The 25,320-nt window shown below is 39.7% G+C and overlaps 2 protein-coding genes across 6 annotated transcripts in view; one reads left to right on the forward strand and one right to left on the reverse strand.

Annotated features, from left to right (window-relative positions):
• Positions 1 to 13,980, reverse strand: wrap73 (WD repeat containing, antisense to TP73). Its single transcript, XM_034876146.1, has 12 exons — positions 13,906 to 13,980; positions 13,571 to 13,723; positions 11,706 to 11,822; positions 4,942 to 5,014; positions 3,655 to 3,758; positions 3,212 to 3,298; positions 2,530 to 2,664; positions 1,885 to 1,962; positions 1,708 to 1,807; positions 1,475 to 1,600; positions 1,126 to 1,317; positions 1 to 471 (listed from the first exon to the last, which is right to left on the reverse strand). Exons 1-12 carry the CDS (start codon positions 13,972 to 13,974, stop codon positions 359 to 361), a joined length of 1,347 nt encoding a protein of 448 aa, XP_034732037.1. The 5' UTR covers positions 13,975 to 13,980; the 3' UTR covers positions 1 to 358.
• The window catches only part of tp73 (tumor protein p73), a 26,662-nt gene continuing 13,084 nt past the window's right edge, over positions 11,743 to 25,320 (forward strand). The window contains exons 1-4 of one of the 5 annotated variants that reach the window (XM_034876134.1): positions 11,743 to 11,979; positions 18,268 to 18,363; positions 18,989 to 19,139; positions 23,501 to 23,749. In XM_034876134.1, the coding sequence (XP_034732025.1) occupies positions 11,948 to 11,979; positions 18,268 to 18,363; positions 18,989 to 19,139; positions 23,501 to 23,749 (528 nt within the window). In that variant the 5' untranslated portion in view covers positions 11,743 to 11,947. Of the gene's footprint in view, positions 11,980 to 15,265; positions 15,511 to 17,154; positions 17,286 to 17,585; positions 17,763 to 18,267; positions 18,364 to 18,988; positions 19,140 to 22,344; positions 22,561 to 23,500; positions 23,750 to 25,320 lie in introns of those variants that run through there. The other 4 variants (XM_034876138.1, XM_034876135.1, XM_034876136.1 and 1 more) reach the window with 4 other exon arrangements.

Consider the following 25,320-nt stretch of genomic DNA (forward strand, 5'->3'; position numbering starts at 1 on the left):
TGCAGAATACTTTAAAAGTACAGTGAATCTGTAAAACTCTGTAAACCTTTATCTTCTCACAGTGTTTGAAACTAAGTCTTCAGTACAAAAAAAGTGATATTTAGCCATTCTGTCTCTCAGGAATAATGTAATGACAGCTTTTCAATACATTTTCAACTTCATAAGAAAAGGAACATCCCAGTTACCTGCACTGAGGGCTCTAAAGGTTTGGTGTGCAGCTACAGTTCAACATTTAAAGTTGAGAATTTGAGGAGGAGTGCTTCCACCAGTCTTTTCAACCTCACCTTACCACATTTCCGGCTAAGTGAGTATGGTTAAATAATCCAGTTATTCTTGAGACCTGTGTTTTTTGTGTGTTTTACTTGTCCTCCTGATCTGTGTCCATGTAGCACAAACACAGCTGGTCCTTCCCGAGCAGGATCAGAGTGTCTCCATTGCAGTGCCAGTTTAGTGACTGGACCTGGAAACCACCTGGTAGGATGGAGAGGGGACAGTGTGATCACTACTTATCTACACATACGTAAAATATAATAAATAACTGCATCTTAACAACCCACATATTGTTTGTAATCGTTTGTCAATAAGAACATTTGGTCACAAAAAACTTTTTAGATTTCCATTTGGGGTTTCTAAGTAACTAACTTTGAGACTAAATCAAAATGAACTGCAGCAACACAGAGGAGCATCACAAAGGTAAAAACATACCCCAGATCTGTTGTGTTTGCATTTTAAATTCTGACATTTTAGGGATATCTTCTCTTTGCACAGAATGGAACAATTTGAAGAAAAAAGCAAAACAGCTTTAAACTTGCACATTTCATTCACTGTCATTTCACTGTCATTAAGCCAATGTCATAAAACGAGAGAGAGAGAGAGAGAGAGAGAGAGAGAGAGAGAGAGAGAGAGAGAGAGAGAGAGAGAGAGAGAGAGAGAGAGAGAGAGAGAGAGAGAGAGAGAGAGAGAGAGAGAGAGAGAGAGAGAGAGAGACAGAGAGAGAGAGAGACAGAGAGAGAGACAGACAGACATCAGAGCGCACTGGCCCTTTTCTACATTAGAGAATATCATAAGAGAGCCGTGTATTTCAGCTGCTTGGCAGTTTCCACTCTTATTGGCTGAGCTTATTACCTTCAGTGGGGACTTGGACAGAAACACAGCCTGCCGGAGACCAGAGATAGAGTTTTGTGTTGCCTGTACATAGTGCCAGCCGGGGGCGTCGGGGGTCCCACTGAAAGCAACGGACGGCCGATGTCTGCTCAAGCACAGCCAGCAGGCTCATCTTCTGCGTGTCCCACACCCAGACAACACAGGCCATGTTGTCTACGGTCAGAGAAACACGGATGCACACTCAAAACTGCTCTCAGTTTAGAAAGCATTACAGCAAAAGTAACGCTAAAATGTATGTTTATTACCAAAACGGGAAACTTATTTACGTACAGTATAACACATTTCTCTTGGGTTCACACTTAAGTCTTACCATTTTTGGTGGCTAAATAGCGACTGTCTGAGCTAAATGCCAAAGTAGAGACACCAATCTTGGGGTTGGCTCGGTCTGGGTCTGGTTTGACTACAGGAACTTGGACTGGAGGTGGGCAGATCTCGTCTGGTGTAGGCAATGACAACAAATGCGATGAGACAAAGTTGGTTACTTACCCTTAGTAGTTTGAGTGAAATTCTGCTTTTAGAATAGTTTTTAAAAAGCGGATATACATTTGCTCTGGGTGTTGAATAGGGTGGTGCCGATTGGGATGTGTAGCGATAGGTCATCACTGCCTACAGCTGGCCTTTTCTCCACTTCCTTATACACTACCTTGAAACACAACAAACCGTTAATTACTGAACTGCAATGCTTTCAAAGACTCATCATGAAGAACGGAAAATACTCACTGCTTTTGTGTTGTTTATGGTTGCTGGGTGCTCAAACTGTGCGATTTTCTTCCACGTGATATGATTGAGGATGCGCGCCTGACATGGAGGATAATTAAGTCTTGTCATTTACTTTGTACTGATATTGATAATATAACAAATACTTGTCCAGATATAAACATGTTTGACACTTTAGGTTTACACAATTTTTTTTATTTGCAGAAAGTAATAAATCCATTTCTTAAAGAGGAACTCCACCGATTGTACACATCAAAGTCTGTTAGACTGCAGCACAACTGCATGAGAAAAACTGCATTGTGGCTCATGATGGATCTGCGCTAAGTCTGAAAAATAGCCTCAAGTGATGTCATTTGAGTCAGCATTGGTTGGGGTAGAAGATTTGAAGTTTGAAAACTCCTCATCTCTGCTTGAGGCTAGTGACTCGAGGCTACATTAGCCGCTACTAACGTGACACCCCTGAACCTCTGTCGCAGGCCGGTTGCGTAGCATTGTGGGTAACATAGGTGACAATGTTAAGGGCAATGCTAAAATAGTGGAGAGTCTTTTTTGAGACTTTACTTTACTACTCATAGTTATGCTGAGTCAAGCTTTAATGTAATATCTTGCAATGTCATCAGGTATAATTCTTTAAGGGTATGTCCATACTTTTTCATCATAGCTGCCAATGGCCAGGAACTGGCTGCTGGGGCTCCAGGTCACAGACTTAACACCCAGCGACCACTCATAGGCACTGTAGGTTGACAGCAACCGGCCATCCAAAGAATACAGCAACACCTTGTACTGTGGGGGTGATACACGCAGATGAATACACACATTTCTGAAACTGCTTGTGGGAGCTTTAGGGCATCTTGTGTTAGACTTTTTGCCTTAAACCAGCCCCTTTTTACAGTATGTGTTAGTTTCATATTTCTTGAGATTCTTGTACTGCTGTATCGTGTGAATTTCCCCTCAAGAGATCAACAGTCTCATCTTATTTTATTTTCTATTGAAGCTGATGGAAGGACACGTGTACATTTTTATATTAAATTATATCAAATTATCCAACAGTCCTTAAAAGTCAAACTGTTAAAAATGTGGTTTCTACTTTAATGATGGACCTTGAATGCACTCCAACACTATAGTGTTCATCTTTGAACTGACCATTCGTAGCCAGCAGCTTCAGTTTCTGTGTCTAAGTGTGAAATATTCAACTCTGAAGATTGTTTTTTTTAATCAAACCTTATCGTGATCCAGTAGAAAGAGTAAGTTCCTGCTCAAAAGAATTGCAGGGTAGTTATTTTAAGCTATTCTCTTTTAAAATCTTAAGTCTGTAATGCAAATGAATCACCTCTAGACAGCTATCCCACACTGCCAGCACACAGCCATTGGGAGACCACTCCAATCCTGCCAGGTCCTGTGTCTCAGTCTCAAAATGCTGTGAGAGAGATCAATTAAATGAAATTAATTTACACTACACATTTACAGCGAATCAACAATTTTGATGTTGTCACATGATGAAAGTTTATACTCCATCTGGATCAATGACATTTCAAATTATTAATATGTGGGAGTGAAGCTTTTAAACTGATGTAAATCATTACTATAATGTAAATCATATTTGAGATGCTTTACCAAATTATATTCCTACTGTTACAGGCGGATACTCTACAAGTTTATGGTAACCTACATTTAGATGTCTTCCATTGTTGCTTAGCTTACTTACCAGTGTATATCAAATGTATAATCATGGTCGTAAAACTCAAGCACAGTTCATTTTAAAGTTTTACTTACCCTGAGTAAATGCCAGTCGTCACACACAAATACACTGACATAGTCTTTGCAGTCACGGCGTTCAGCCAGGGCCATATAGCAGCCATCTCTGCTAAAATCTATGCCTGTGAGTAAAAGATTATGAGAGAATGCTATAATTACACCAGTTATGGCATATAATCACAGTATGATAAAGTTCTTACAATGGCACCGTAATAGCAGAGTTGAACTTAAATAGTATGTTAAAACAAACTAACTGGAAATCAACCTAAAAGACATTTAGTAAAGTTTATTAACTACAAGTTATTAAACAAGTCATAACAGTTTTATAATATAAAATCAAAAAATATATTGTCTACTTTATTGGTTCAAACTGGCAGAAATTTGTCTTTGGTTTGCATGTTCAAAAACTGCTAATGAAATGAGAACATTACAATACATCATATCACATCCAGACTGGACAGATTCACATAAAAACTCAATACACAATAGAAGCTACATTAAAAGGAGCATTAGGTACACTATGGTGAGGACTAAATTCAGTTTAAATAAATAGATAAAAGTGCTGTTCGCCAATGTAGCAAGTTATGGATGTTCTCACTGATTAAGATATTTTATGGCAACAGGAACAAAATATGTTTCTTTGATTTAAGGGATGGCTGTGGTTGTGTACAATTTTTCCACTCAAGCGTTGCCATATCTAGTTTTTGTCAACTTTATTCGACACTCACATAGGTTGATTCCTCAGGGAGGTTTAGTTACAGTAGCAGCAAAAGAATAAATAAATACAATGACATGATAAAAAAACATTTTGAACTTTGATCAAAGCCATCATTATATATTGGCTAGAGAAAAAAAGCCAGTTATCTATTCTGATACCTATGTAACCTTGTGGCTCCCTATTTACTTCATCCAATGTAATTATCTAATACCATGGCACCATCAGGTCATTGGTATGAAACTATTATGGTCATTTTTGCATGACGGTTCTGAGGATATACGAGTCAGAGGGACATAGTATTGCATGCGGAAAATGGGGAGAGTCATGGACAATCATTTTTCTCCAAGCTGTTGACAGGCCTGTTATGAAGAGAATGCCCCATTTATTGAAGAGGGGCACAGCTGTCAGCAAAGAGGACCATAGTCTGGCCTCGTACCCAGGGTCGCGCCACAAGGTAAAGAATGGCATGTGATTCACTGGGCATGCTGAGGCACTCAGACCACTGGCCCTGCCACCAGGTACTACTGGTAATACTTATACACTATTAAGCCACGTTAAAATAAATAAAACAATATTCTCATACTGACCCTTCTGACATGCTTTGGGATACTTGATGTAAGACACAGCTTTGGTGCACAGGGACCAGACGGTGACTCTCAGCTGTCAAGGCACCAGAGAAAAGAAAGGGGGGGGGGGAAATCACAGGGGATTATCTCGCAAGTGAAAGTATGACATACACACCATACTGCCGGCAGTGCAAAGGAAAAATATACATACAAGTTAGAGCCTGAGAAATACTGAACTTTAGAGGCAGACACATATGTATTGATGATTGAGAGTTAAAAAAAATCTGATAACAATATATCAAACAATATTAACTTTTTAACATAGACACATAACAAAAACAAACATTTTTATAAGGATCCTATAACTATAATCAAAGAATTGTGACCAAGCTATGTACATAGTGTGGGACATTTTACAGTTAAAAATTTAGGTTTCAGTGATTTCTAGGGGACAATTTAGGAATAGTGTTGCCATTTCCCAAAGATTTTTGTTTAAAACGTCTAGTTTCTTATCAGCCAAATTCCACAAAGATAGCAAAATATCTGTAATAAGCTGATATGAGTACAGTATGGGCTATTCTGATAAATCAGTAGGGTTTTACACATGTAAAAGAAACAAATGGTTTTAGAAGCCACTTTGAGAAAACTGCATGACCATTTGGACCAGACTTTCTCTCTACTAGACTTTTATCTACATCAATTCAACCACTATATTTAAGAAAGATGATCTTAAATGAGGCTATGATCTGATAAGTGTTGTGTAAAGGCGACTGGGTGTCAACAGAGACCTAATAGGAGTTCAATTAACCAAGCCACTAACATAATAAGGCCTCTAAGTGCTCCTTTGCACCCAAACACTTGTCCGTCAGCCAGGCAGATCCAGTCTACTGTCCAGGCTAGCATGGTCCAACATGCCCTTTGACGGCTGTGGACAGAGTGCCTTATGTCTTTGAAGAGGTCTATGATAAATCTCTGCTAGGGACATTAGACACCGACATGGTATCAATCTATCACTAGATGGATGGCCATGGCCTGTAGAGCCCTGAGTGTGTGGAGTGTATTTCCACAGGGGATAACCACATATGTTTAAGGTTTGCAGTCACTGACAGGGATAGAAAGGATTATACAGATTAAATTGTGATTTGAGCAATTATTAAATATACAGATCCAAACAACATCAACACACAACAGGTTGTGTACATTAACACAAATGAGAAGCAGTGCCAAATAATATCTATCTGGCCACATGTTGTTATAACTCTTTTGTTATAACAAAAGAGTCCTTGTGTTAATGCTTAGTTTTAACAACAGTTACTCAAAAAACCCACCAGTCACTTCTACAAGCTTGATGCCAACCCAAGCAGGTGGCAATAATCCAACAGTGCAGCACATTTGGACTCAAGGACCAGTATATGTGGTATCTTGCCCTTCAAGAAACAAGACGCACATAACATGTTTTGGAACACTGTTGTGTGATCTGTACCACTATACACCTGCCTGGGTAAAAAGATGTTCAGAGAAAGCTGCAACCCAACTAGCGATGTACAATAAATTATTTTTCTATTGCCATCACGGTATCAACTAGAGCAATAAACACATTGTGAAAGATTGACACATTTCAAACCCATTTTCAGTTCAATGATAGAAGAAAGTTGGAAATAATCTTTTTACAGTTTCTATAATATCGTACAGCCCTAAACCACACTGTTAACCAGAGTTACAGTCCACAAATACATTGTATCTAATTGCAGATACATATGACACAGAATATACATCTGCATTCATTTTATATAGGTCACTGAGTTGTTAACAGTTTTGAAGTTTGACATACAGTAGTTCAATAACTGACAGCTCCTTTCCTGATGCTGCATACCAAAGTAATGTCTCGTTTGTTCACTACTCTCTTAAACACAACCATATAACAGTAGGGTAGATTGTAATGACAGTAGTTATAGTAATGACTACTGTCATTACAATCCAAACATCAAGAGTATGCACAAACAACACTGCAACATTAAGGGTGTTAAATGCATGGTACTTATACCTTACTTTACAGCTTACAGTAAGCCGATATAAAGTTGCTGCATAAAGCCCTGTTTGCCATGCTTCGAATGTTTAAGACATTGAAATGTTAAACTAGTTATATACATGAGCCGAGAAGATTGTTAAAACACCTTTCTCGTAGGGATAAAACAAAGTCGCTTTAACAGAAAACTTATCCTATCCCACTAAATGAGAATAACAATTTTAGCCAGTATGTCATCCTTAAAACCGAAGTCTGCACACACACTATACTATCATACTCGACTGTTGAGTATGGAGTATTCTTCTGTAATTCAAGCTTAAACAAAATCCTGTACTTCTTTGCACCATTGCAGCTAGACCTTCTGGAGAGAACTCTGTATACACACATAAATAAATAACAGCAATAATAAATCATTCTTCAAAAACTATTTTCACATTTAAACTTGAAGCCTTCCTTTAATGCTCTATTTTACATTTGAGAATGTGTAGAGCTAAAACTGCTTAAGTGACAGGGCTTTCATCAGTGTCCAGACAGACATTTGAACTGTGTAAAGTCCATCACCTAACTGGGCTGAAGTGTACCCTCCTGTTTGGTCAAGGCATCCAGCTGTGTAGACCCTGTAACAACCTATCAATGCACGCTTCCTGGACATCCCCTCAGACATGGTGCCATGGCAACCAATATCAACACTGCAGAAACACAAACAAACTTACAATTCTTAGATGCCTTAAACCAACCACATAGGGGATGCAGAGAGATCAAGACCCAAAAGGCAGTGTAACTTTAAACTGGGTGGAGGGAGGGTAGGATGAAGAAAATAGGTGGGAAATGCTTTTCCATGTGGGGCGGTATGCAATAGGATCTTTAGTTGGTAAAGCTACACTTTAGTTTGAGTATCCTCACCAAAGGTGAGCAGCAGCTTGGGGTTGGGGGCAAGGGACTTGAGGGTGGCGTGAAAAGTCAAAACTCCACTACAACAGCTGCTGCTTATCCATCAAGGATGCACAAATTCACATCTGAAGCGGGGGTAGCATAACTGTTACTGGTGATCAGTACAGGCTATAATTACAGACAAGTACATTTTAGTATTGTTTTGATAATTACATGAACAAGGCATCCTCATTAGGAAATGGTTCCTAAGGTTCCTTTACATACTGGTGGTTGTGAAGGTTTTCCAAAAAGGGATTGTTTCATAACATGGCTGTTGTGAAGCCCTTTGAGAATGTAACTGTAATTAAGAGCTGTACCACTAAACTTTACATGACATGTTATGACAAGAGATGTTTTTAAGACAATGCCAAATGGGACATTTGCAGCTAATTTGTACCATCACATCCACTTAGTCTCTATTTGCAAGAATTCATAACAAGAAAACCACAGATTTAGGGAACATTTTCAACAGGACAGCCTGTGGCCAACATGATAACTATGATCAGTTGTAGACTAAAGTTACTGACGGGAATAAAACCTATCGTTCAGCCATTCTTGTTCCGCACCTATATGGGTGTGAGAGAATGGGCGAGTGCATGTGATGCCATATAGGCCTATCTGTCAGCAGAGGATTAGACCGCCTGCATTCCACATCGGAAGCCATCTCAAACCAATATAGCCTATTTCTCCTGTTACAGCCTCATGATTCTACCAAGGAACTGGAGCCTCTCAAAGCCAGCACATAGGTATGAGTGAGCTATTGTCCCGTGTTGAAGTGCAGCAGCTGCCTACGTTTGCAGTTTATCCGGTATTGCCGTTGCCAACAATGCTACACGTTAGCAAGGCTCCAGCAGTACTGGCCAAGAATGCTAATGCTAATCCGATCCCAACAATGTAAAAACCATTAGAGAAGTCAAGCTTAATGATGTCCTTGGCTGGACTTTTTCCACCCTCAGTTTATCACCCCTCAACTGGTAAAAGTGGATTAACATGGATGTGTGAGTGGCATTTTGTGAGGTCCAAAGATAAACAATGGGAATTCAAATACGACAAAAGTTGCGTGAAGTCTCACATACATAGGCTGGGTTTAAGCAATAAGTTTCTTAATGAATTTCTACTCAATCTGTGACATGGCACAATCTCATTATGAAACCAGCAGTTTTTACTATGACTGCCTAAACACATTGTGGTTCTACCTGTAGTTCTTCCTTTGAGCCTTTCTAGAGGTACTTACCTGTAAAATGTAGAGCTGCAACCCAATTAGCACTAGAGCCACAATATGCTTTATAATTCTCCTACAGTTACAATGTCAGTTGTGAGCTGATAAATTATGGTGCCCTAGCAAATCAGAAAGATCTAGAAATACTCTGTTTGGGTTTTAAAAGAAAACAAACAGCCAACTTAGCAGATTTAATGAAAGAGACAGACAAACACACAGTGGCACGATCCACACCATAGGCAGCTGTCCCTAAACAAGTTAATATAGCAGGCTGTTAATGAGTGGGGCTGAAATTCAAACCTGACACGAACACCTGTCTGGTACAGCCTTAATGAAATGCTGGGCTGGGGTGAAGGTAAGTTCAGTTAGCCCATTGGCAATGTGGTAGTGAGTGCCTACTTTGCCTCAGTTCATTTAGTTTTTTAACCTCAACTACTAAAGGATGCTCAGTAACCATTAGGAGTACTTGACTTCCTGCTCATATTTAGTTGGGTGACAAGGGCATTGAGTAACATGTTTTTAAATTCACAACAGCACAAATCGAAGGATGATAATATTGTGTCAGGGCTTGCCATCTGCTTTCTCAGAGCTATTGACAAGAAACACTGACTTATGTCAGGTTAAATTAAGTATCTGACCTTTGCATATAATTTTCCAGAGATAGAACCAGTACAGGAATCCATCTCAAGAAACAAATGGCTGCCCCTAAGGTTGAAAGAAAAAAAAGAAAGCTTTGCCAATTATCTACTTATTTTGTCTATTAAATCGCTTTCTCTGTAAAGGGTGAGAAAAATATTTTCAAAAGCCCAAAATCATGAAACTGCTTGCTTTGACTAACATTCCAAAACATGTCGACTCCAAACTCACTATTGTACAAAGACTTGCCTGACAGACCATAATAGTCAATTATTTTTCCATTGATTGACTAACCGTTTCAAGAAAGGCATGACAGTACGCAGTTCAAAGTGGTTATGTGACAGGTATTTAAATAATATTTTTGATGTTTATCTTTGAACTTGCCTATTTGTGTGTTCAAACATAAGATAAGTACAAGTCACACTCTGACTTTCTCAAACCTAAGCTATACTTTTGCAGATGCTATATCTTTTTAGCGAAGGAGCCTCAATTCCTTTCCATTCTATTCCTTAAGATGCAGACAGACACAAAGCAGACATGCCACAAACACTTGCACTCCCTGCACCCTTCTCCAGACCAGACACAGTTGTGTGTTGCGCCACAACACCTGTAAAATGATTCCTGGAGTCAGGTTCAGCATTACAAGATGCAGCCCACCATGGTGCCCCCATCATATTCCACACAGCCCCAGGGTAGCTGCTATAGCTTCTCACTCCTTTCAACATGTGCTTACTATAAAGTGAATTTAAAGCAGGAGTCAAGAGGCATAGAATAGAACTAAACAAATATGTATTAGTCTGGGTTTTAAGCTGCAGTCAGTAAATCTCCTGAATCTTTTTCTTCATGCGCCTGATTTTGGCCGGATCAATGAGTGACAGTGCTTTTTACATGACACAGATTTCAAGTAATGAAATTAAATACCTCTGGAGGTAAATGTATTTAGTCATACCCTTGTTATATTGGAGGCTTCAAAATTATTGTATGAAGCAATTTCCAGTAGTCACACCCACTACTGAGGAATGACTCAACAACACTGAAAATAAACTGTGCCACATAATTCGAAAGGTCACAAACCGCTAATATTTCCATTCATGCCTATACCGATTTACTGGCCAATATTAGCTTATCACAGATATATTGGTGTGAAGAAATATCAAACCTTTTAAACGCTTTAATATCTGCATCAGTTGCAAACATCCAGTATCAGTCTCTGTATAAAACCTGAATTCATTCATTAATGATGCACTGACATGAGGGCCAGAAACCCTACCAGCCAAGTCCAACTTCAAATACCCAGTGCATTACCTTGTTTAAATTGGCCCTCATACTCAATGAACCGGTGTCCGATACTAAGAAGTGTAATTTCATCAAAGCTTTTGTTTCCTTGTGTGATAAACATCTCCAAAATGAGCTCATTTACATCCTTTGCTTATTTCAAGGTGTAACCTGTGATTTGATATCACTACATTGAAACAACTACAGTTCACTAAATGTAAGAAACATGAACAAACAAAGCCTAAGGAGCTATGGCTGGCTGATTAGATGACTTAAAACAATCTTAAAAATTGTACTGACTTTTTGTTTTAGACTGCTTTCATCTCTTTATATCACTGCATTTTAATTATTGTTTATTTCACCGTTTTTAAACTGAGCATAAACAGCATTAATAGGACTGGCTGCCAAAGAAAATATCAGACCTCCAACGGAAGGGCACATACACATTGCATCCATGTTCCAGAGGTACTTGAGACCTATGTATGACAGGACGCTAACAGGAAGGGAGCTATGAAATCAGGCTGAATACATGCAGCAGGTGGGGGGGGGGGCTGTAGGGGCGGTCAAGACAGGCTCTGGTGTCTGGCTATTTTCAGGTCCCCCTTCCTTGCGCGACAGCAACAGTTGAAACCAGACAAGCATATGCATAAACACACTTCTGTGCGCATGAACGCACGCACGCACCAACTTCACACTTACGTGGAACTCGGTGGTGTTGAGAATGTGACGTCCGTCTGGACTCCAGCGCGAGGAGACTAGTCCTATTGAGCCCTCATCAATCTTACAGTGCCAGTCCGGCTGTTCCAGAGACCACACCTGAAGAGAAAGCCAGAGTGACAGGAGGACAGCAATCAGACATAGCTGATGACATCCCTCGCACACATCCTTTATCTCCCTAAATTTAATTTCAAACAGTAAGAAACACTTGAGCATCAGAAACCATGAAAGACTGGCACTGGATACCCCTGCAAAGGTAAGTTATTTGACCTGTGTTGCACATAAAACTGCTATTACACTAGCATGCAGAACTTCTACAACTGCTGCTCTTTGGGGGAAGGAAAAAAAACGTAATTATTACAAGCTTTGTCTGTTGATTAAGATGCAAGTTGAGAAAAAAAAAAAAAGTATGGAAATTCATTCAAACGTAGTATGCCTTTCCCTTAAAGTGAATAGATCATCAACAAAATTGTTTATATTTTTTAGCCTTCTCAAATAAAAAAAAGAGCTGGTGTAATGACTTTAAAAAGACATAAGAGAAAAAACAGCATGCATGTTTTTGTTTTCTGGTAATTTTGTAAAAAGAACAATAAGTGACACGGTTAAAGAAGGTTCGTGATGCCTTTCTTGTTATGTTTAATGGGGAATTTTATTATTTATTATTTATTTTATTATTTTTATTTGAAACAGCAGCTTCTGGGTCTGGATTACATTACTTTAAATCTTATGTGTTGTTTACATGTTTAATCTATGTAAATGTTGAAACACTACTTACCAATAGGACTAGCTATTTAACTAGTGCACAAACTAAAGTACCCAGTGAAATTCATTCAAATAAAAGTAGTCTATATCTATGACGTTCCACTTCCAGGATTGCTTTGTTGCCGTCAGAAATACCGCAGGACTTCAGTCTTTTCAGCTGGATGTCCATTATCTTCCATTTTGTTTGTGTTGGAACCTTATACTGCGGTTGATTTTTGAGGACTATGGTTAACCACTCCTCCAGGATGTATGATCGGTATGCAATAGCCTTTTTGTAGTTTAAGCAATAAAGTCTGTGCAAACAAAATCCCATCCACCTTATCTTATATTTAAGAAGGCCTCTTGCCTATCAGACAAAACTTTAGCTGAAAAAAATGACAGATTTCACTGCCACAAAATATATCCCACAGACACATTCCAATCCTGTGGTCTAGGTTAAAGGGTCTTATAATGTTTCAATAATATAGCTTTTTCATCCTCTCTTCATTCCTCCTCTCTGCAGTGGCCACAAAATAGATTCTTTTTATTATCCCACATAGAACCATTTGCATGCCTGAAAAAATGTTTAAAACCATTTAAAATGTGAAATGTTTTGTTGTAAAAAATGCTATTGTATGATAGCTAGTTTTGCTTGGGCAATACTATATGATAATGTTTTTTAAGACTGCTACAAACCATTTTAGTTACGGAGTTATTATATCGCTTAGTTTATTGTTCAGTCCAAATGTCAAAAATGAATAGCAAATACCACAATAAGCTACTGAAGCCTGAAAAGATGTCTTCATATTACTTACATTGTCTGACCAACAGTCAAATTATTCCACTTATGGTGGTACTAAATAGATAAAGACAAGATTACAATAAAAAATCTCTTTCAGTGTCATTTAAAAAAACATTAATTAAATCTATTAATCTATATTTAAATCTATTAAGAGGTAACTGTACTATATTAAATCTATATCTTTACTAACAGTATAAGTCTAGCAGAGTAAGATTGACTGCAACCTATCAGGGGACAGACCACCAGTATTTACACTACATGTTGAGTCACATACTCACATTACTGTCCGCTTCTGTTAGCCTACCTGTACCAGTCCTCTCTTGTACATAGCACAAAGGATAAAGAGAGAGTCAGAGGACCAGTCCATGTGAGATATCTGGTCCAGACAGGTGTAGAGCTGCAGGATCTGCAGCGTGCTCACATCTCGCACCACCAGCCTGTACTGCACACAGGTAGCCTGACAAGTAGGGTCAAAGAAACAAGTCAGAAAGAGTAGGACCTCTAACACACTCCACTGTTATCCATGTGTAACTAGCTACCTAACCATGGGAATTACAAACAGAGTCAGAATGATTATGTCTACTGCACTACAAAACTACAAATTAACGAGTATTATTTTGAAACAACTAAATTACTTACCAAATATTTCCCATCTGGGGAAACTTTACAGAGGTGGTTGGATTGCTTGAATACCTCAGAGAAATTCATCTTGAGAGATTCCTACACAAGAAAAAATATTTATTATCGTGAGATTTATGAAAAAAATAATAAAATCACAGTTGAGTTTCTTCAAAGATTTAACTCCATGAGATGGTTGACAGCCTACTCAAATCTGGTGTATTCTCCAAATGTTAACACATGATGGCGCCATAAGTCCAGTAAATAAAAACGCTCAATACAGTTAGCTACCATACACACATAGTACATACACAGACAAAGAAACAGTTCTTTTCTCATGCAAGAGTCATTATATAGGGAAAGCACTTCAGTGTGTAAAAACAGATTAAGTCAGTTTCAAACAGAACCTTAGCAGAAAGAACTGAGCTTCATGTAGCCAAGTTAGCTAACATTAGCTGGTTCACATTTAACAGAAGTAACGTTAGCTAAAAGTAGAATAAAGCCACACATAAACCATGTCTAAATCGTGACTCCATTGCCATTTTATCGTCTTGCTCTCCATATTTTTTAAATAATGTAAAAGGCAGTTGATGAAAAGAAGAACACTAGCTTACATGCTAACGGTATAGTAGCTCTTAGCAGACACTGGACTCATTCAACACTTAGGTTAGCATAAACCACTTACGCTTCTAGTAATTCAGCAGTAGTAAATGTTCACTATCTTCCCCCTCAATGGTAACACTTATCTTTTCGGCAATTGTGTTGGTTGGACGCGAAAGTCGTTTAATAGTTTAGATAAGTTTGTTTCTTCGCATGATTGTCTTCTGGGCGCAGACAGACTGTTGCTGCTAGTTTGTTTGTATGAGCCAATGACGGCCAACCGGTGCTGTTCAATCAGCATGCGTCGGACCTGTTTTGGCTTCTGGGAAATGTAGTTCATTGTTGCGTTTTCGCTTTTTTTGCTGCGTGTAGGCTTTTATAGGCCCCTATGTGTATGTATACGCGTGTTTGTGCGCGTGTGTAGCCTACTAAATTAATATAATCGTATGTAGGCGACAACATTTTTTTGCATTACAGGCTAATAATCTTGGGATTTTGTTGTCTAAAAGATTTGGAATATTTTGTTATTGTTCCTAAAATCCTCACGTTTTATTAACTTTCACTATTAATCGTTTCATAGTCTGTAAATTATGGTTTATTCCCACAACTCTGTCTTTTAGTGCAAGTACAGGAAATGTAGACTAATTACCTTTATATCCCCCACCAGCTGGGAAAGGTTTCCCGCTTATGTGCGCCCAAACCGCGCTGCCGCCTCCCTTCTTCTTCCAGCGCAACAAAATCTTCACCTCCTCTTTGGTCTCCGTCAGCAAAGCTCACACTTCCCTGAACAGCATGCAAATCAGTTTTCCTCCTGTTTTTTCGCAGTTAATTCTGTTTCTCCGAAAAGTCAATCATTTCCAACCGCTGTTATCATAGGCTACTGTAAAGTCGGTCGATTTTTTGTTTTGTTGTTGTTGCTGGTTGTTTATGGAGGGTCACTCTCTTGGCATGTTCGATAATACACAGGCAGGTGTTCGGCGCAACATAATTCTTGGCTATTTGGATTGGAGTAATAATAACCATCAGGTACGTTGATTTATTTTAATGCCCTATAGTCGGAATAGTGATTTAAGTATTTTACATATTTGTTGTTTGTTTATTAGCAGGACTGCAGTTTGTCGGTAGGCCTATTTCTTGTTTTGCAAAACGCGACAAATTCTTTTAAAAACGAGGTTGTTGACAAAAAACCCTAGCTTCTTAATTATTGCCTAAGGTTGAATAAAAGTGTCCTGATTTAAAATATTTGTGCTTATTGTGTAGATGTGATTTTACAGCTGATGGTTTGTGTAGCTGAGTCTGCGTAATGAAGTCTATATTCTCAGGACAGTAAGCTAAAATAGGTAAAATAAAAAATAAAATGTAGCATACTCCTTATATAATTTCCATAGTGCACCATGCAATAAGTGTAATAGGCCTATTACTATCCCCATTTCGACTTTCTTTTTGGATTATATTTGTATGAAAAAATTTCAAAAGCCCAGTATCATTCTTACCATTCACAAAAGGCTGACATATATTAACTTGGCTATTACTTTAGTCTTTGTTTGTGTGCTATTGGTTGTATTTCAACATGCTACATAAGGAGCGACACAATGACTCCACAAAAAATGACAACCTCGTCCTTTGAAACCTCATAAAACATTTCACTTTGGGCTGTGGAGAATCGAATTTAAAACAATTTTAAAATTAATTTCTTCTCAGTTGGGACTGTGTATTTTCTTGCAGAAATAGCCCTTGGGAAAGCAATGTGTGTGTGTGTGTGTGTGTGTGTGTGTGTGTGTGTGTGTGTGTGTGTGTGTGTGTGTGTGTGTGTGTGTGTGTGTGTGTGTGTGTTGTCATGGGTGCCGTAACCCGGGAGGGGAGACACAAAGTAGATCGACAGGTGAATATCAGTGAAGTGAATGTCAAACTTAAAAGATGGTGGGACATTAAGAACCTGCAGAAGCCGTGCTTTACAGAAATAACACAGGTATAGGCTGCTTTGTGTATATGTTAAAATAACAACAATAACAACAAAAACACTAGTTTTACAGTAAGAAATAAAAAAAAATAGCCTACATATTTCTTGGCAATGCATGCCATTTAATCAAATACTTTAACGCGTATCAATAATTGATTTTATAAGACATATGATACAACAATAAAAGCGGTTTTCCCAAGTGAAAAAGAAAGAGTATAGGCCTACTGGTAGCCTACTTCGGTTACCTACTAATACATAATAAATCTAAGCCTTGTAGGAGAGAATTATGACTAAGTGAAAAAGTCGTCTATGTCCAGGTGGAATCCCAATTAAGCAGCTGAAAGAGCGGAGCGCTCTGAGGCCAATCCGCTGTCTGCCTTCTGCTCGTCCTGCAGTGGCGCTTTGTCAGATCCCCTGCGCGAACACTCGAGCTGCTCTGGGATCCGAAGAGGCGGCACTGGGGGACGAGCTGGGAATGGAAGCTGGTTTCTGCGGCGGCAGCCTGCTCGAGAACAGCGGGAACCTGCAGCCACGCAGCAGGTTCACTCGAACAGGCCTATCTGCGAACGTGTGCGTGATGCAAGCCTCTTTAACATGTAGGCTATAGGCCTATAGGCTACACGTCATTTTTGTTGTTGTTGTCTTGGATTAGGATATGTGGGATTAATCAAAACTTTATTTGACGTATCAGTTGTGTGATAGCCTAATAGCCACAAGATCAGCTTGAAGAACAAAACAGACGTTGCTCAACATGACATTATGTTTACTGAGCTGCATATCTTCAATCGATTCAGACCAAAGTGAAAAGACCCCTGTTACATGAATGTAGGCTAGCAATGAGGTAACTGTATTGAAATTGATCTATCAGCTATTTAAACGACGGTCACGTTGACTCAACAATTCAGCATAGGCTAGCCTATGTTGTATATCTGCAGCCAAATTACAGTCAATGATTCCAGAGGAAGGATTTGTATTTATGATCTGTTGCTGCGTGCATCTTTAAAGCCATGCATTCGCCTTTTCCACACTTCTTTATTGTGCAGTCCTTCAGAGAGGTTACTAAGGAGATATGACGCTGCTGTGGGTGCGCAATATAGTAAACTTTGGTACGAACACATAGGCTCGACAGAACTTTGTTTTGACTGATTATTGACACTTCAAACTGGAGACTAGACCGTCCTGAAGCTTTATGCAGTGGCCTATAGGCTGCGTGCAGTCCACTTGATTTTCTATTTATGGTTTTAACTTATGAAAAATGCGGATTTATTTGACAACTCCAAGTCGGCTATTTGGAATCAAACAGGCCCGGATGTCGCAGGTACATTTCCAAACAACACGATAATGTATTTTTTATCATCAGCTCTGTCCAAATAAGAGACCAAGTTTTCTGTCGTGTTGAAGTTGTGATTATTCTGAGCGCTACCTCGACAACCAGGCGACTTGATGCTAGCTGCTGTAGCTCCTCTTGCTGTTTGCGTCGGAGCTCCATAATGCCTGAACCCATTTTTAGGGTGCAGTGGGGGCTGTGTTATTTTGAGACAGAAGCAGAGGTGATGCTCAGACTTTCCCTCGGAGTGAGACGGTGATGAGGCAGGCAGGTCTGGGCACGCCCAGGCCCCCCTGACACCCTGCCACCTCCCTGGGACTACATTGGTGTGATCACACCTGGATGAATTGGTGTGTGTGTGTGTGTGTCCTGATAAAAATGATCATCCAGTAGTTCCACTTGTTAAAAATTCTGTTCTGGCTGTTACTATCAAATTCATTCTATTTTTCATTCTAAATAATGTGATGTTTGTGTGATTCCTGTCTGTGCCTTGCAGAGTGATCTGCCCCTCACCAGACTACCCAGCCTCTAAGATGTCCCAGTCTACAGTTACTGAAGAAGGAGGCACCTTTGAGCACCTGTGGAGCTCCCTGTGAGTGTCAACAACACCTGCTTATGGTTGTTTTACCTTCTGCCAAATTAACCCATTTTCCAAATTACATAATGGTTTTATTAAAAATGTGAATTGCATCACTCATCATTTGAAACAGAAAACAAATCAAGTATTCACTGTACCTAACATTTTATTTGCCCTTCCTTTAAAACTATTCTTATACCTTAACCCTTGTGTTGTCCTCCGATCGAGTCTACCTTATCACCTAGTTCCGTGTTACATCTTCATAGCCAACTTCGTTCAACTAATTACTACTAGTTTAACACGTATTTATGGTATTAATGGTCAATAGATTAAAAAAAAAACAGAAACCATGAATTATTTTGATTAAAAGTTAAGACCAAATGAACATATGTTGATAGATAATCACAGCCTGGAGGCATCCTTGTTACTTTTGGCCATTTTGGTTGAATGAAACCCATATTATTGACAGAAACTTTAATTTAACCCGAGGACAACATAAGGGTTAAAAACAAAAATTTGTAATGGTCTTTTTTCTTTGCAGAGCAGGTATATTGTCATGTAACACGCTTGTGCTATGTTCATTTCTTGAAAGCTCACCCCTCTTAGATCGACTTGTATTCATGGTGTCGTGTGTTCACAGGGAGCCAGACAGTACCTACTTTGAGCTCCCCCCAGGCAGCCGGCCGGGTGAGTGCCCAGTGCCTTCTACCAGCATCACCGGGAGCCACCGCAGCGCTGCTGAGGTCTCCATGGATGTCTACCAAATGAGGGACATCAACGACAACGTAATGGTAGGAACATGAGCTAATATTGCAGTTCAGTTTGTACCTTTGTGGTCACTCTTTTGCCTTTGCTTTCAAAAAGCTACAGCCATCCGTAAGGATATTCTGATGGTTTCTCTGCGAGCTCACGCACACGCACGCACGCACGCACACACACGCACACACACACACACACTTTTTCCCTCCAGCGTTGAGTAAATTCCCTCCTATGTAGTTTCCCTCTTCTCTGCAGCCTTTTCCCTCTCTCCATCTCCATGCTGAGTGGCCTGTAGGGACTGTGGGGTGGTGTGTGTGTGTGTGTGTGTGTGTATATGTGTGTGTTGGGAGAGGGCTAATTAAAACCCCAAGCCAGGACCCCTTGCAGCTTCACTGAGCCATCTGTAGGCTGCAGGTTGTCTGTACCCATTAACAAGCACACATGTTTGCAGGTACATGCACATGCATACAGTATTTTTGTTCCTGGAAGGAAACTTTATTTTTACAGAAAGTACACCAACTTTTTTATGAATGAAGACACACATCCCAGTTTTCAGCTTGACCGCAATGACTTTTCTCAAAAGAAATTTTATAGCATGTTTTTAGGATTTTTTTTTTTTTTTTACTGATGCTCAAGTTTTTCCAGAATCACACTGATATGCACAGTTCAACTTGTCACAGTCTTCCAAACATTCATTCACAAGTTACTGTCAAACGTGCTTTCCCTTTGGATCTGGAATATTGGGATCTAATTTTTAAGTGGGCAAGCTTGAACCTGCCTGGCCAGTTAATGAATAGTCATGACAGACTATATAGGGGCGGAGCACTGTTGTTACGCACCTATTCCAGGCAGGTTGAGAAGGCCCAGTTGGGCAGGGAAAACAAGTGGAGGAGAAGAGAGGCAGGATATCTCCTGCATCCTCCATCATGTCCCACGCCACAGAGGGGCCGGCTGGATGCGGAAAGCTCCACTCCTACAGCCACTCTTGACCACAGCAGACTGTTAGTCCTATGAGAGTCTGGTTATAGAGGCATAGTAGCAACACCCCATCTTGTTCTTCAGGAGCTTTAAGATGCTGTGTGGAATGGTAAGTGGACCAGAGTCAATTGTTTATTTTTTTGCATTTTCAGGCCTTTTTGTTTGAAAATTGTGTCTTACTGGTGTAATAGTGGAGATAGTTTGTGTTATGAAGTTTAGAAGTTATGGAGTTTAGAAGTATGGAGTTTAGAAGTTCTAGTATTATTTTGGTTCAGGGTCACTGTTACCAAATGTATGGTCATCAAACAGACAAAAGAATATATGCTTATAACTCATCATGCTATTAAAAGGTGAGTTCATATTCAAAAAATATTCAGAAAATCAAGCCTGTCATCTTGTATTTTTATATGTACATATGTGTCATATATGGCTACTTGAATATAAACTAGTGTGCTTATTATAGTACAACTAGATATATCTATCCTGGTACAATGAGGCTAGTTTAATTACCATTACATTACCAGGTTGGATTCATTTTTAAAGGTTGGCATGAATGTGGACATTTTGAGAATTAATGGCTTGTCTTGTTCCTGCACAATATTCCCAACAGGGGGCAACCTTTTTACACACCACTCCACATTTCACCTCTTATCCTCACCTCTATTTAACGGAGCTGGCGTCATTTAGACATGCTGCAGTTGTCTATGCCTTGTCATATATGTAGTCTGACTTCACTTTGTTCATGTTGGAACCATGTTTCAGCGGGGCCATAAACCAACATGTGAGTCTGTGTTGTTAAAGGATTAATGCATAGCTGTAAACAAAGGTCATTAGCAGGTTGGTACTCTCCTTATACTCAGCCCATAATACTTCACTCATTTTGACAAGTGAGGGTTGTTGTGGCTGGCTTATCTATGTTTCTGAATGTTGTGAGCCTTTAAAGCTCGGCTTTGAGTGGCAGCTACCAGAATGGCTGCCCATAGGGGACGTGATTCTGTTGAGATGGGAAGCTAAAACACTAACTCACACAGTGAACACACACACACTTGCTCAGACACTGGAGGGGAGGTTTTAGCTCTGTTTCAACTTGTTGCAGATCAAGTTTAGGTATTAAGACCAAGCACACCTGTGAATGCACGGGTCTGTGGGACAGTGTGTGCCTGCGTTTGTGTGTGTGTGTGTGTGTGTGTTTGGCAGGTTATTGTTTACGCATACACCCAGGCTTACCTTATGCCCGTAAAGTCCCTTTGACAATACTTGTTGGAGAAGGAGTTCAAAGGCAGTAAACGATCAGATATTGAAGGGAAGTCAGAATGACTATTTAATATATTTAATACATCTTTCACAAGAAAACAAACATCAGGGCACATCTGCCTAAATACGAATTTTCAAATGTTTCATTAGGGTGAACATATGGCAACAAATTCTATAGCAGCCCTATTTTCCACAATAAAGACAATCAAGACATTAAAGACACTATATTAAGGCTGCCACTAACAATTTGTTTTTTTTATTGATTAATCTGACAATTTCATAATTCATCTCTAGATTGTATTGTCTTCAAATATAAATAAAGAGGTTTTCAAAAGCCATGCATCTTCAAATTAATTTTTAAATCCAAACCAACACTCCACATATATGACAACGAAAAGCCAAAAATTCTCACATTTGAAAACCAGTGAAAGTCAAATTAGTTGTTTTGAACCAGCTTTTTCCTACATATGTTGTGCTGCATGTACCTGAGTTAGTGTATAGATTCAAACACCCATGTCTTAGTGCATCTTTATTTAACCTACACAGTTTGCCTTAAGTCGAGTACATTGACCTGTCACTTTTCTTTCGTCTGATCAACCATGGCATTAAGTCAACATATAGTTTGCAACTTTGCCTCAGTTTTTGTATTTGTGTTAGTTGTCAGTGTTGTTAAAAGAACACAAAGCTGAGCTGAGGTGAAGTGATGCTGTCGGTTTTAGATTGGGGTCTGACCTTTGAACTCTTTCTCTTTCTCATTCTTTCATATTTTCCTTCCTGCCTCTCTCTCTCTCTTTCTCTCCCCCTCTCTTTCTATCTCTTTCTGTCCCACACTCTGTCAGACCAGACAGTGTTTACTTAGTGCTTGCCTTCACAAGGTGTTTTGGAGCAAGTGTGTACATGCACCCCGGCATTGCCGTCTATGTCCGGGCTTGCCATAATTAGAACGTTGTACCACTTTTTTTTGGGTTCCCATCCCTCTTTCCCTCTGTCCGTTTCTCCCCTCTTCTCAGTCTATCGTTTCTCTCTCTCCACACCAGTCCTCACCTTTCTCCCTGTCCTGGTTGTACATGCGAATGTGTGTGTGTGTTTGTGTGGTGTGTCCACTGAGGTTAGGCTATGATCATGCTGTTCTCTCTTTGCTTTGCTGTGTTTGGATGTTTCTGACTGAAGAGTTTACAAATGAGACTGAAGCACTAGAAGATGTACTACGTCAAAAAAAAGGTACACATTTTTTTTTTCTCTGCTCGTTGAATAATTTTTTGCGTATGTGTAGCTATTTCAGTGTGAACATGCCAGCGGTTTCATCTACTTAACAAACGTACGTAAATACAGGCTGCAGGGATTAATCTTGGGATCATATTTGAAAACCAATAATTTAGGTGGTTTGGGTTTTCATATCTTTACATGTATGTTGGTTTGTTGAATCTGAATCAACTAGTTGGATGATCGGTTCAGTGTTGTTTGATGGTGATGCTATGGGCTGTAGTGCTCTTTGTTTTTTCTGTGTTTCTGTTCAAATAGTGTAACGGGGAATCAACAAATGAACTTGGATGATCCAAAAATGTGTAATTACAGCAGCCCCAAAACAGTTTTCTCTCTACGGTAGCATCTAAGTTTAAATTTAACTATACTGCATGTGGGCCTCACAGAGTGCATTCATTTTAACAAGTGTGTCAACACACCCACATCAGTTCAACAACTCTTCCCTCTTTAAAAACACAGTGAAGAGGAGAAGAGGGAAATGGCAGGCAGGCAGATTACGCCTGTGATTTACAACTTGTCTCATATATACCCAAGGAGGCTACTGGGGGGACCTCACTGCAACCGCCACTCACTTCCACTCAAAAATGCACATCAGTTTGTTTATCTGCAATTGTCATGCTTTTATCACCAAATCTCAGTCATTTTTCATGTATCAACCACACAAAAAGTGCTCAGCAATGATCTTGGACACCTACCTAGGCAGTTGCACATGCACCCTTCCCAAACACATGTAGCATCACACTCATACTACTCCCTGTAATCCGACCTCCCTTTTAAGCTTCCAAGCCCCTGTCTCTCCAGCACTTCTACCTGTGCCCTCCCTCCCTCCCTCCCTCCCTCTCTCCTCCCTCCTTCCCACTTTGCCTCCCTCATCTCTTCCCTCTTCTTTTCTTCCCAGTCCCAATACAACTTGCTGAGCAGCAGCATGGAGAGCTTGGGGAGCCGCGCGACGTCCGCCAGCCCTTACAGCTCCGAAAACGCCTCCTCGTCGGCCGTGCCCACCCCCTCTCCCTACTCCCAGCCCAACTCCACCTTTGAGGGCCTGTCGCCTGCCCCGGCTATCCCCTCCAACACCGACTACCCCGGACTGCACAACTTCCAGGTGTCCTTCCAGCAGTCTAGCACTGCCAAGTCTGCCACATGGACAGTGAGTACACATACTTTCTTAGCTTTGGCATACAGTGTGTGTGTGCGTGCGTGCATGCGTGTGCGTGAGATTCTCGGTCTTTTTCTTTCTTTCTATCTTAGTGAGTAACTTGTGCCCACACATAAACATGCAGACAAATGCACATTATTCCACACAAACTCACTCAAGCCAGCGTGTCATTTAGTGATTTATCACGTCTTCTAAACACCTCTAGTCAGATCTAATGTGATGAATGCAACAGGGAAAGTTTTGTACGTCGTTGAGAACGTTTTTGTCTTGTATGTGTTTGTTTGTCTTTTGGACTATTCAAGCACTTAATCTATTGTAAGAAAACATTGGTTGTAAGAAAAAAATACCTTTTGGTTTCTGAGAAAACTTATCATAATGCATATGTTTCATATTGAGAAGTTAAAAATAGTTTCATCTACAGTGTCACTCAATAACTTAGATATGGGTTTATGTACAATGATTTTAATGTAAGTAAAGGAATTGTGGCATCCCTTATTGCTACACTATATAAGATCAATGTAGTAATATTACATTGTAAAAATAGTGTATTATTACAGTAATAATACAAATATTTGGAAAGGCTAAATAATATGTAGTAATAATATGTAGTATGTATGTCAGTTTTATTCCCTATATAATTCCCTATTGTTCCATGGTGATTTTTGTAATTGTACATCTTTTGCATCATCTTTTGGAACATGCTTCTTACCAACAGTTCTTCCACGTGTTGAAAACAATATTATTTTATAGTTTTATCCACACTGTATTGCTAATTTAATAAAACATAAATAATAATAATAAATAAATTATTGTTTCGGCGCTACTGTTCTTGCCACCAAGACACGGTAGTAGCAGTAGCATTTCAACTAGTGAGAAGATACTTTTTATTGGGTACAAAAATAAACATAAAAAAATCTGAATTTAGGGCAAGACATCACCAAAACACATAACTACCTTGTGGTGGTATGGTGGTGAGAGACAGGTGAAATGGGAGCTGTGTAATTTGTCATGACCCGATGAGAATTGTCCCGCTAGAAAGGTGTCACTGCCGACTGTCACACAGTTGACCTCCCTGAAACAAGAGAACCAAGAGACAAACGGCACTTCCTCCACTCAGTGTGTGTGTGTGTGTGTGTGTGTGTGTGTGTGTGTGTGTGTGTGTGTGTCTTCATCTGTCTGTGAGCGTTCAGGCCTGTGAATGTCTCTGTGATCGACTGAGGGGCTCCTCCAAGGCTGTGTGTGCTGAGAGTAACCATGCATGGTGGGATCCTTTACTGAGCCTTCATTGATGTAAGAAGATCTCCCTCTGGACATTAGAGCGTTGGTCTTTGACCTGCTGCTTTTCTTTCCCTGTCTCTTTCATCCTCTGGTTTTAACACACACTCATGGCTGTCACCTCTAACCAAAGCTAAAGTTCTTTCCTTCCCCTTTCCTGAAATATGTCTATCATCTCCTTTCCCTGACTTCCACTCTCTGACTCAAGTCTTTCTCATGGCCCAAGTACACCAACAGAAACCAAGGAAAACATGGAAAAGATTTATAAGCTTGTTTTACCTGAGAAA

Source organism: Etheostoma cragini, chromosome 7 (assembly GCF_013103735.1).
Source record: "Etheostoma cragini isolate CJK2018 chromosome 7, CSU_Ecrag_1.0, whole genome shotgun sequence".
Classification (NCBI taxonomy): domain Eukaryota; kingdom Metazoa; phylum Chordata; class Actinopteri; order Perciformes; family Percidae; genus Etheostoma; species Etheostoma cragini.

Excerpts from the sequence above, each read along its gene's own strand:
- wrap73 (XM_034876146.1), bottom strand. The coding sequence starts at position 13,974 with ATGAATTTCTCTGAGGTATTCAAGCAATCCAACCACCTCTGTAAAGTT. Across the intron at positions 13,724-13,905 it reads CCCCAGATGGGAAATATTTG|GCTACCTGTGTGCAGTACAG; the intron begins GTAAGTAATTTA and ends CCTACTTGTCAG. Across the intron at positions 1,318-1,474 it reads CTATTTAGCCACCAAAAATG|ACAACATGGCCTGTGTTGTC; the intron begins GTAAGACTTAAG and ends CTCTGACCGTAG.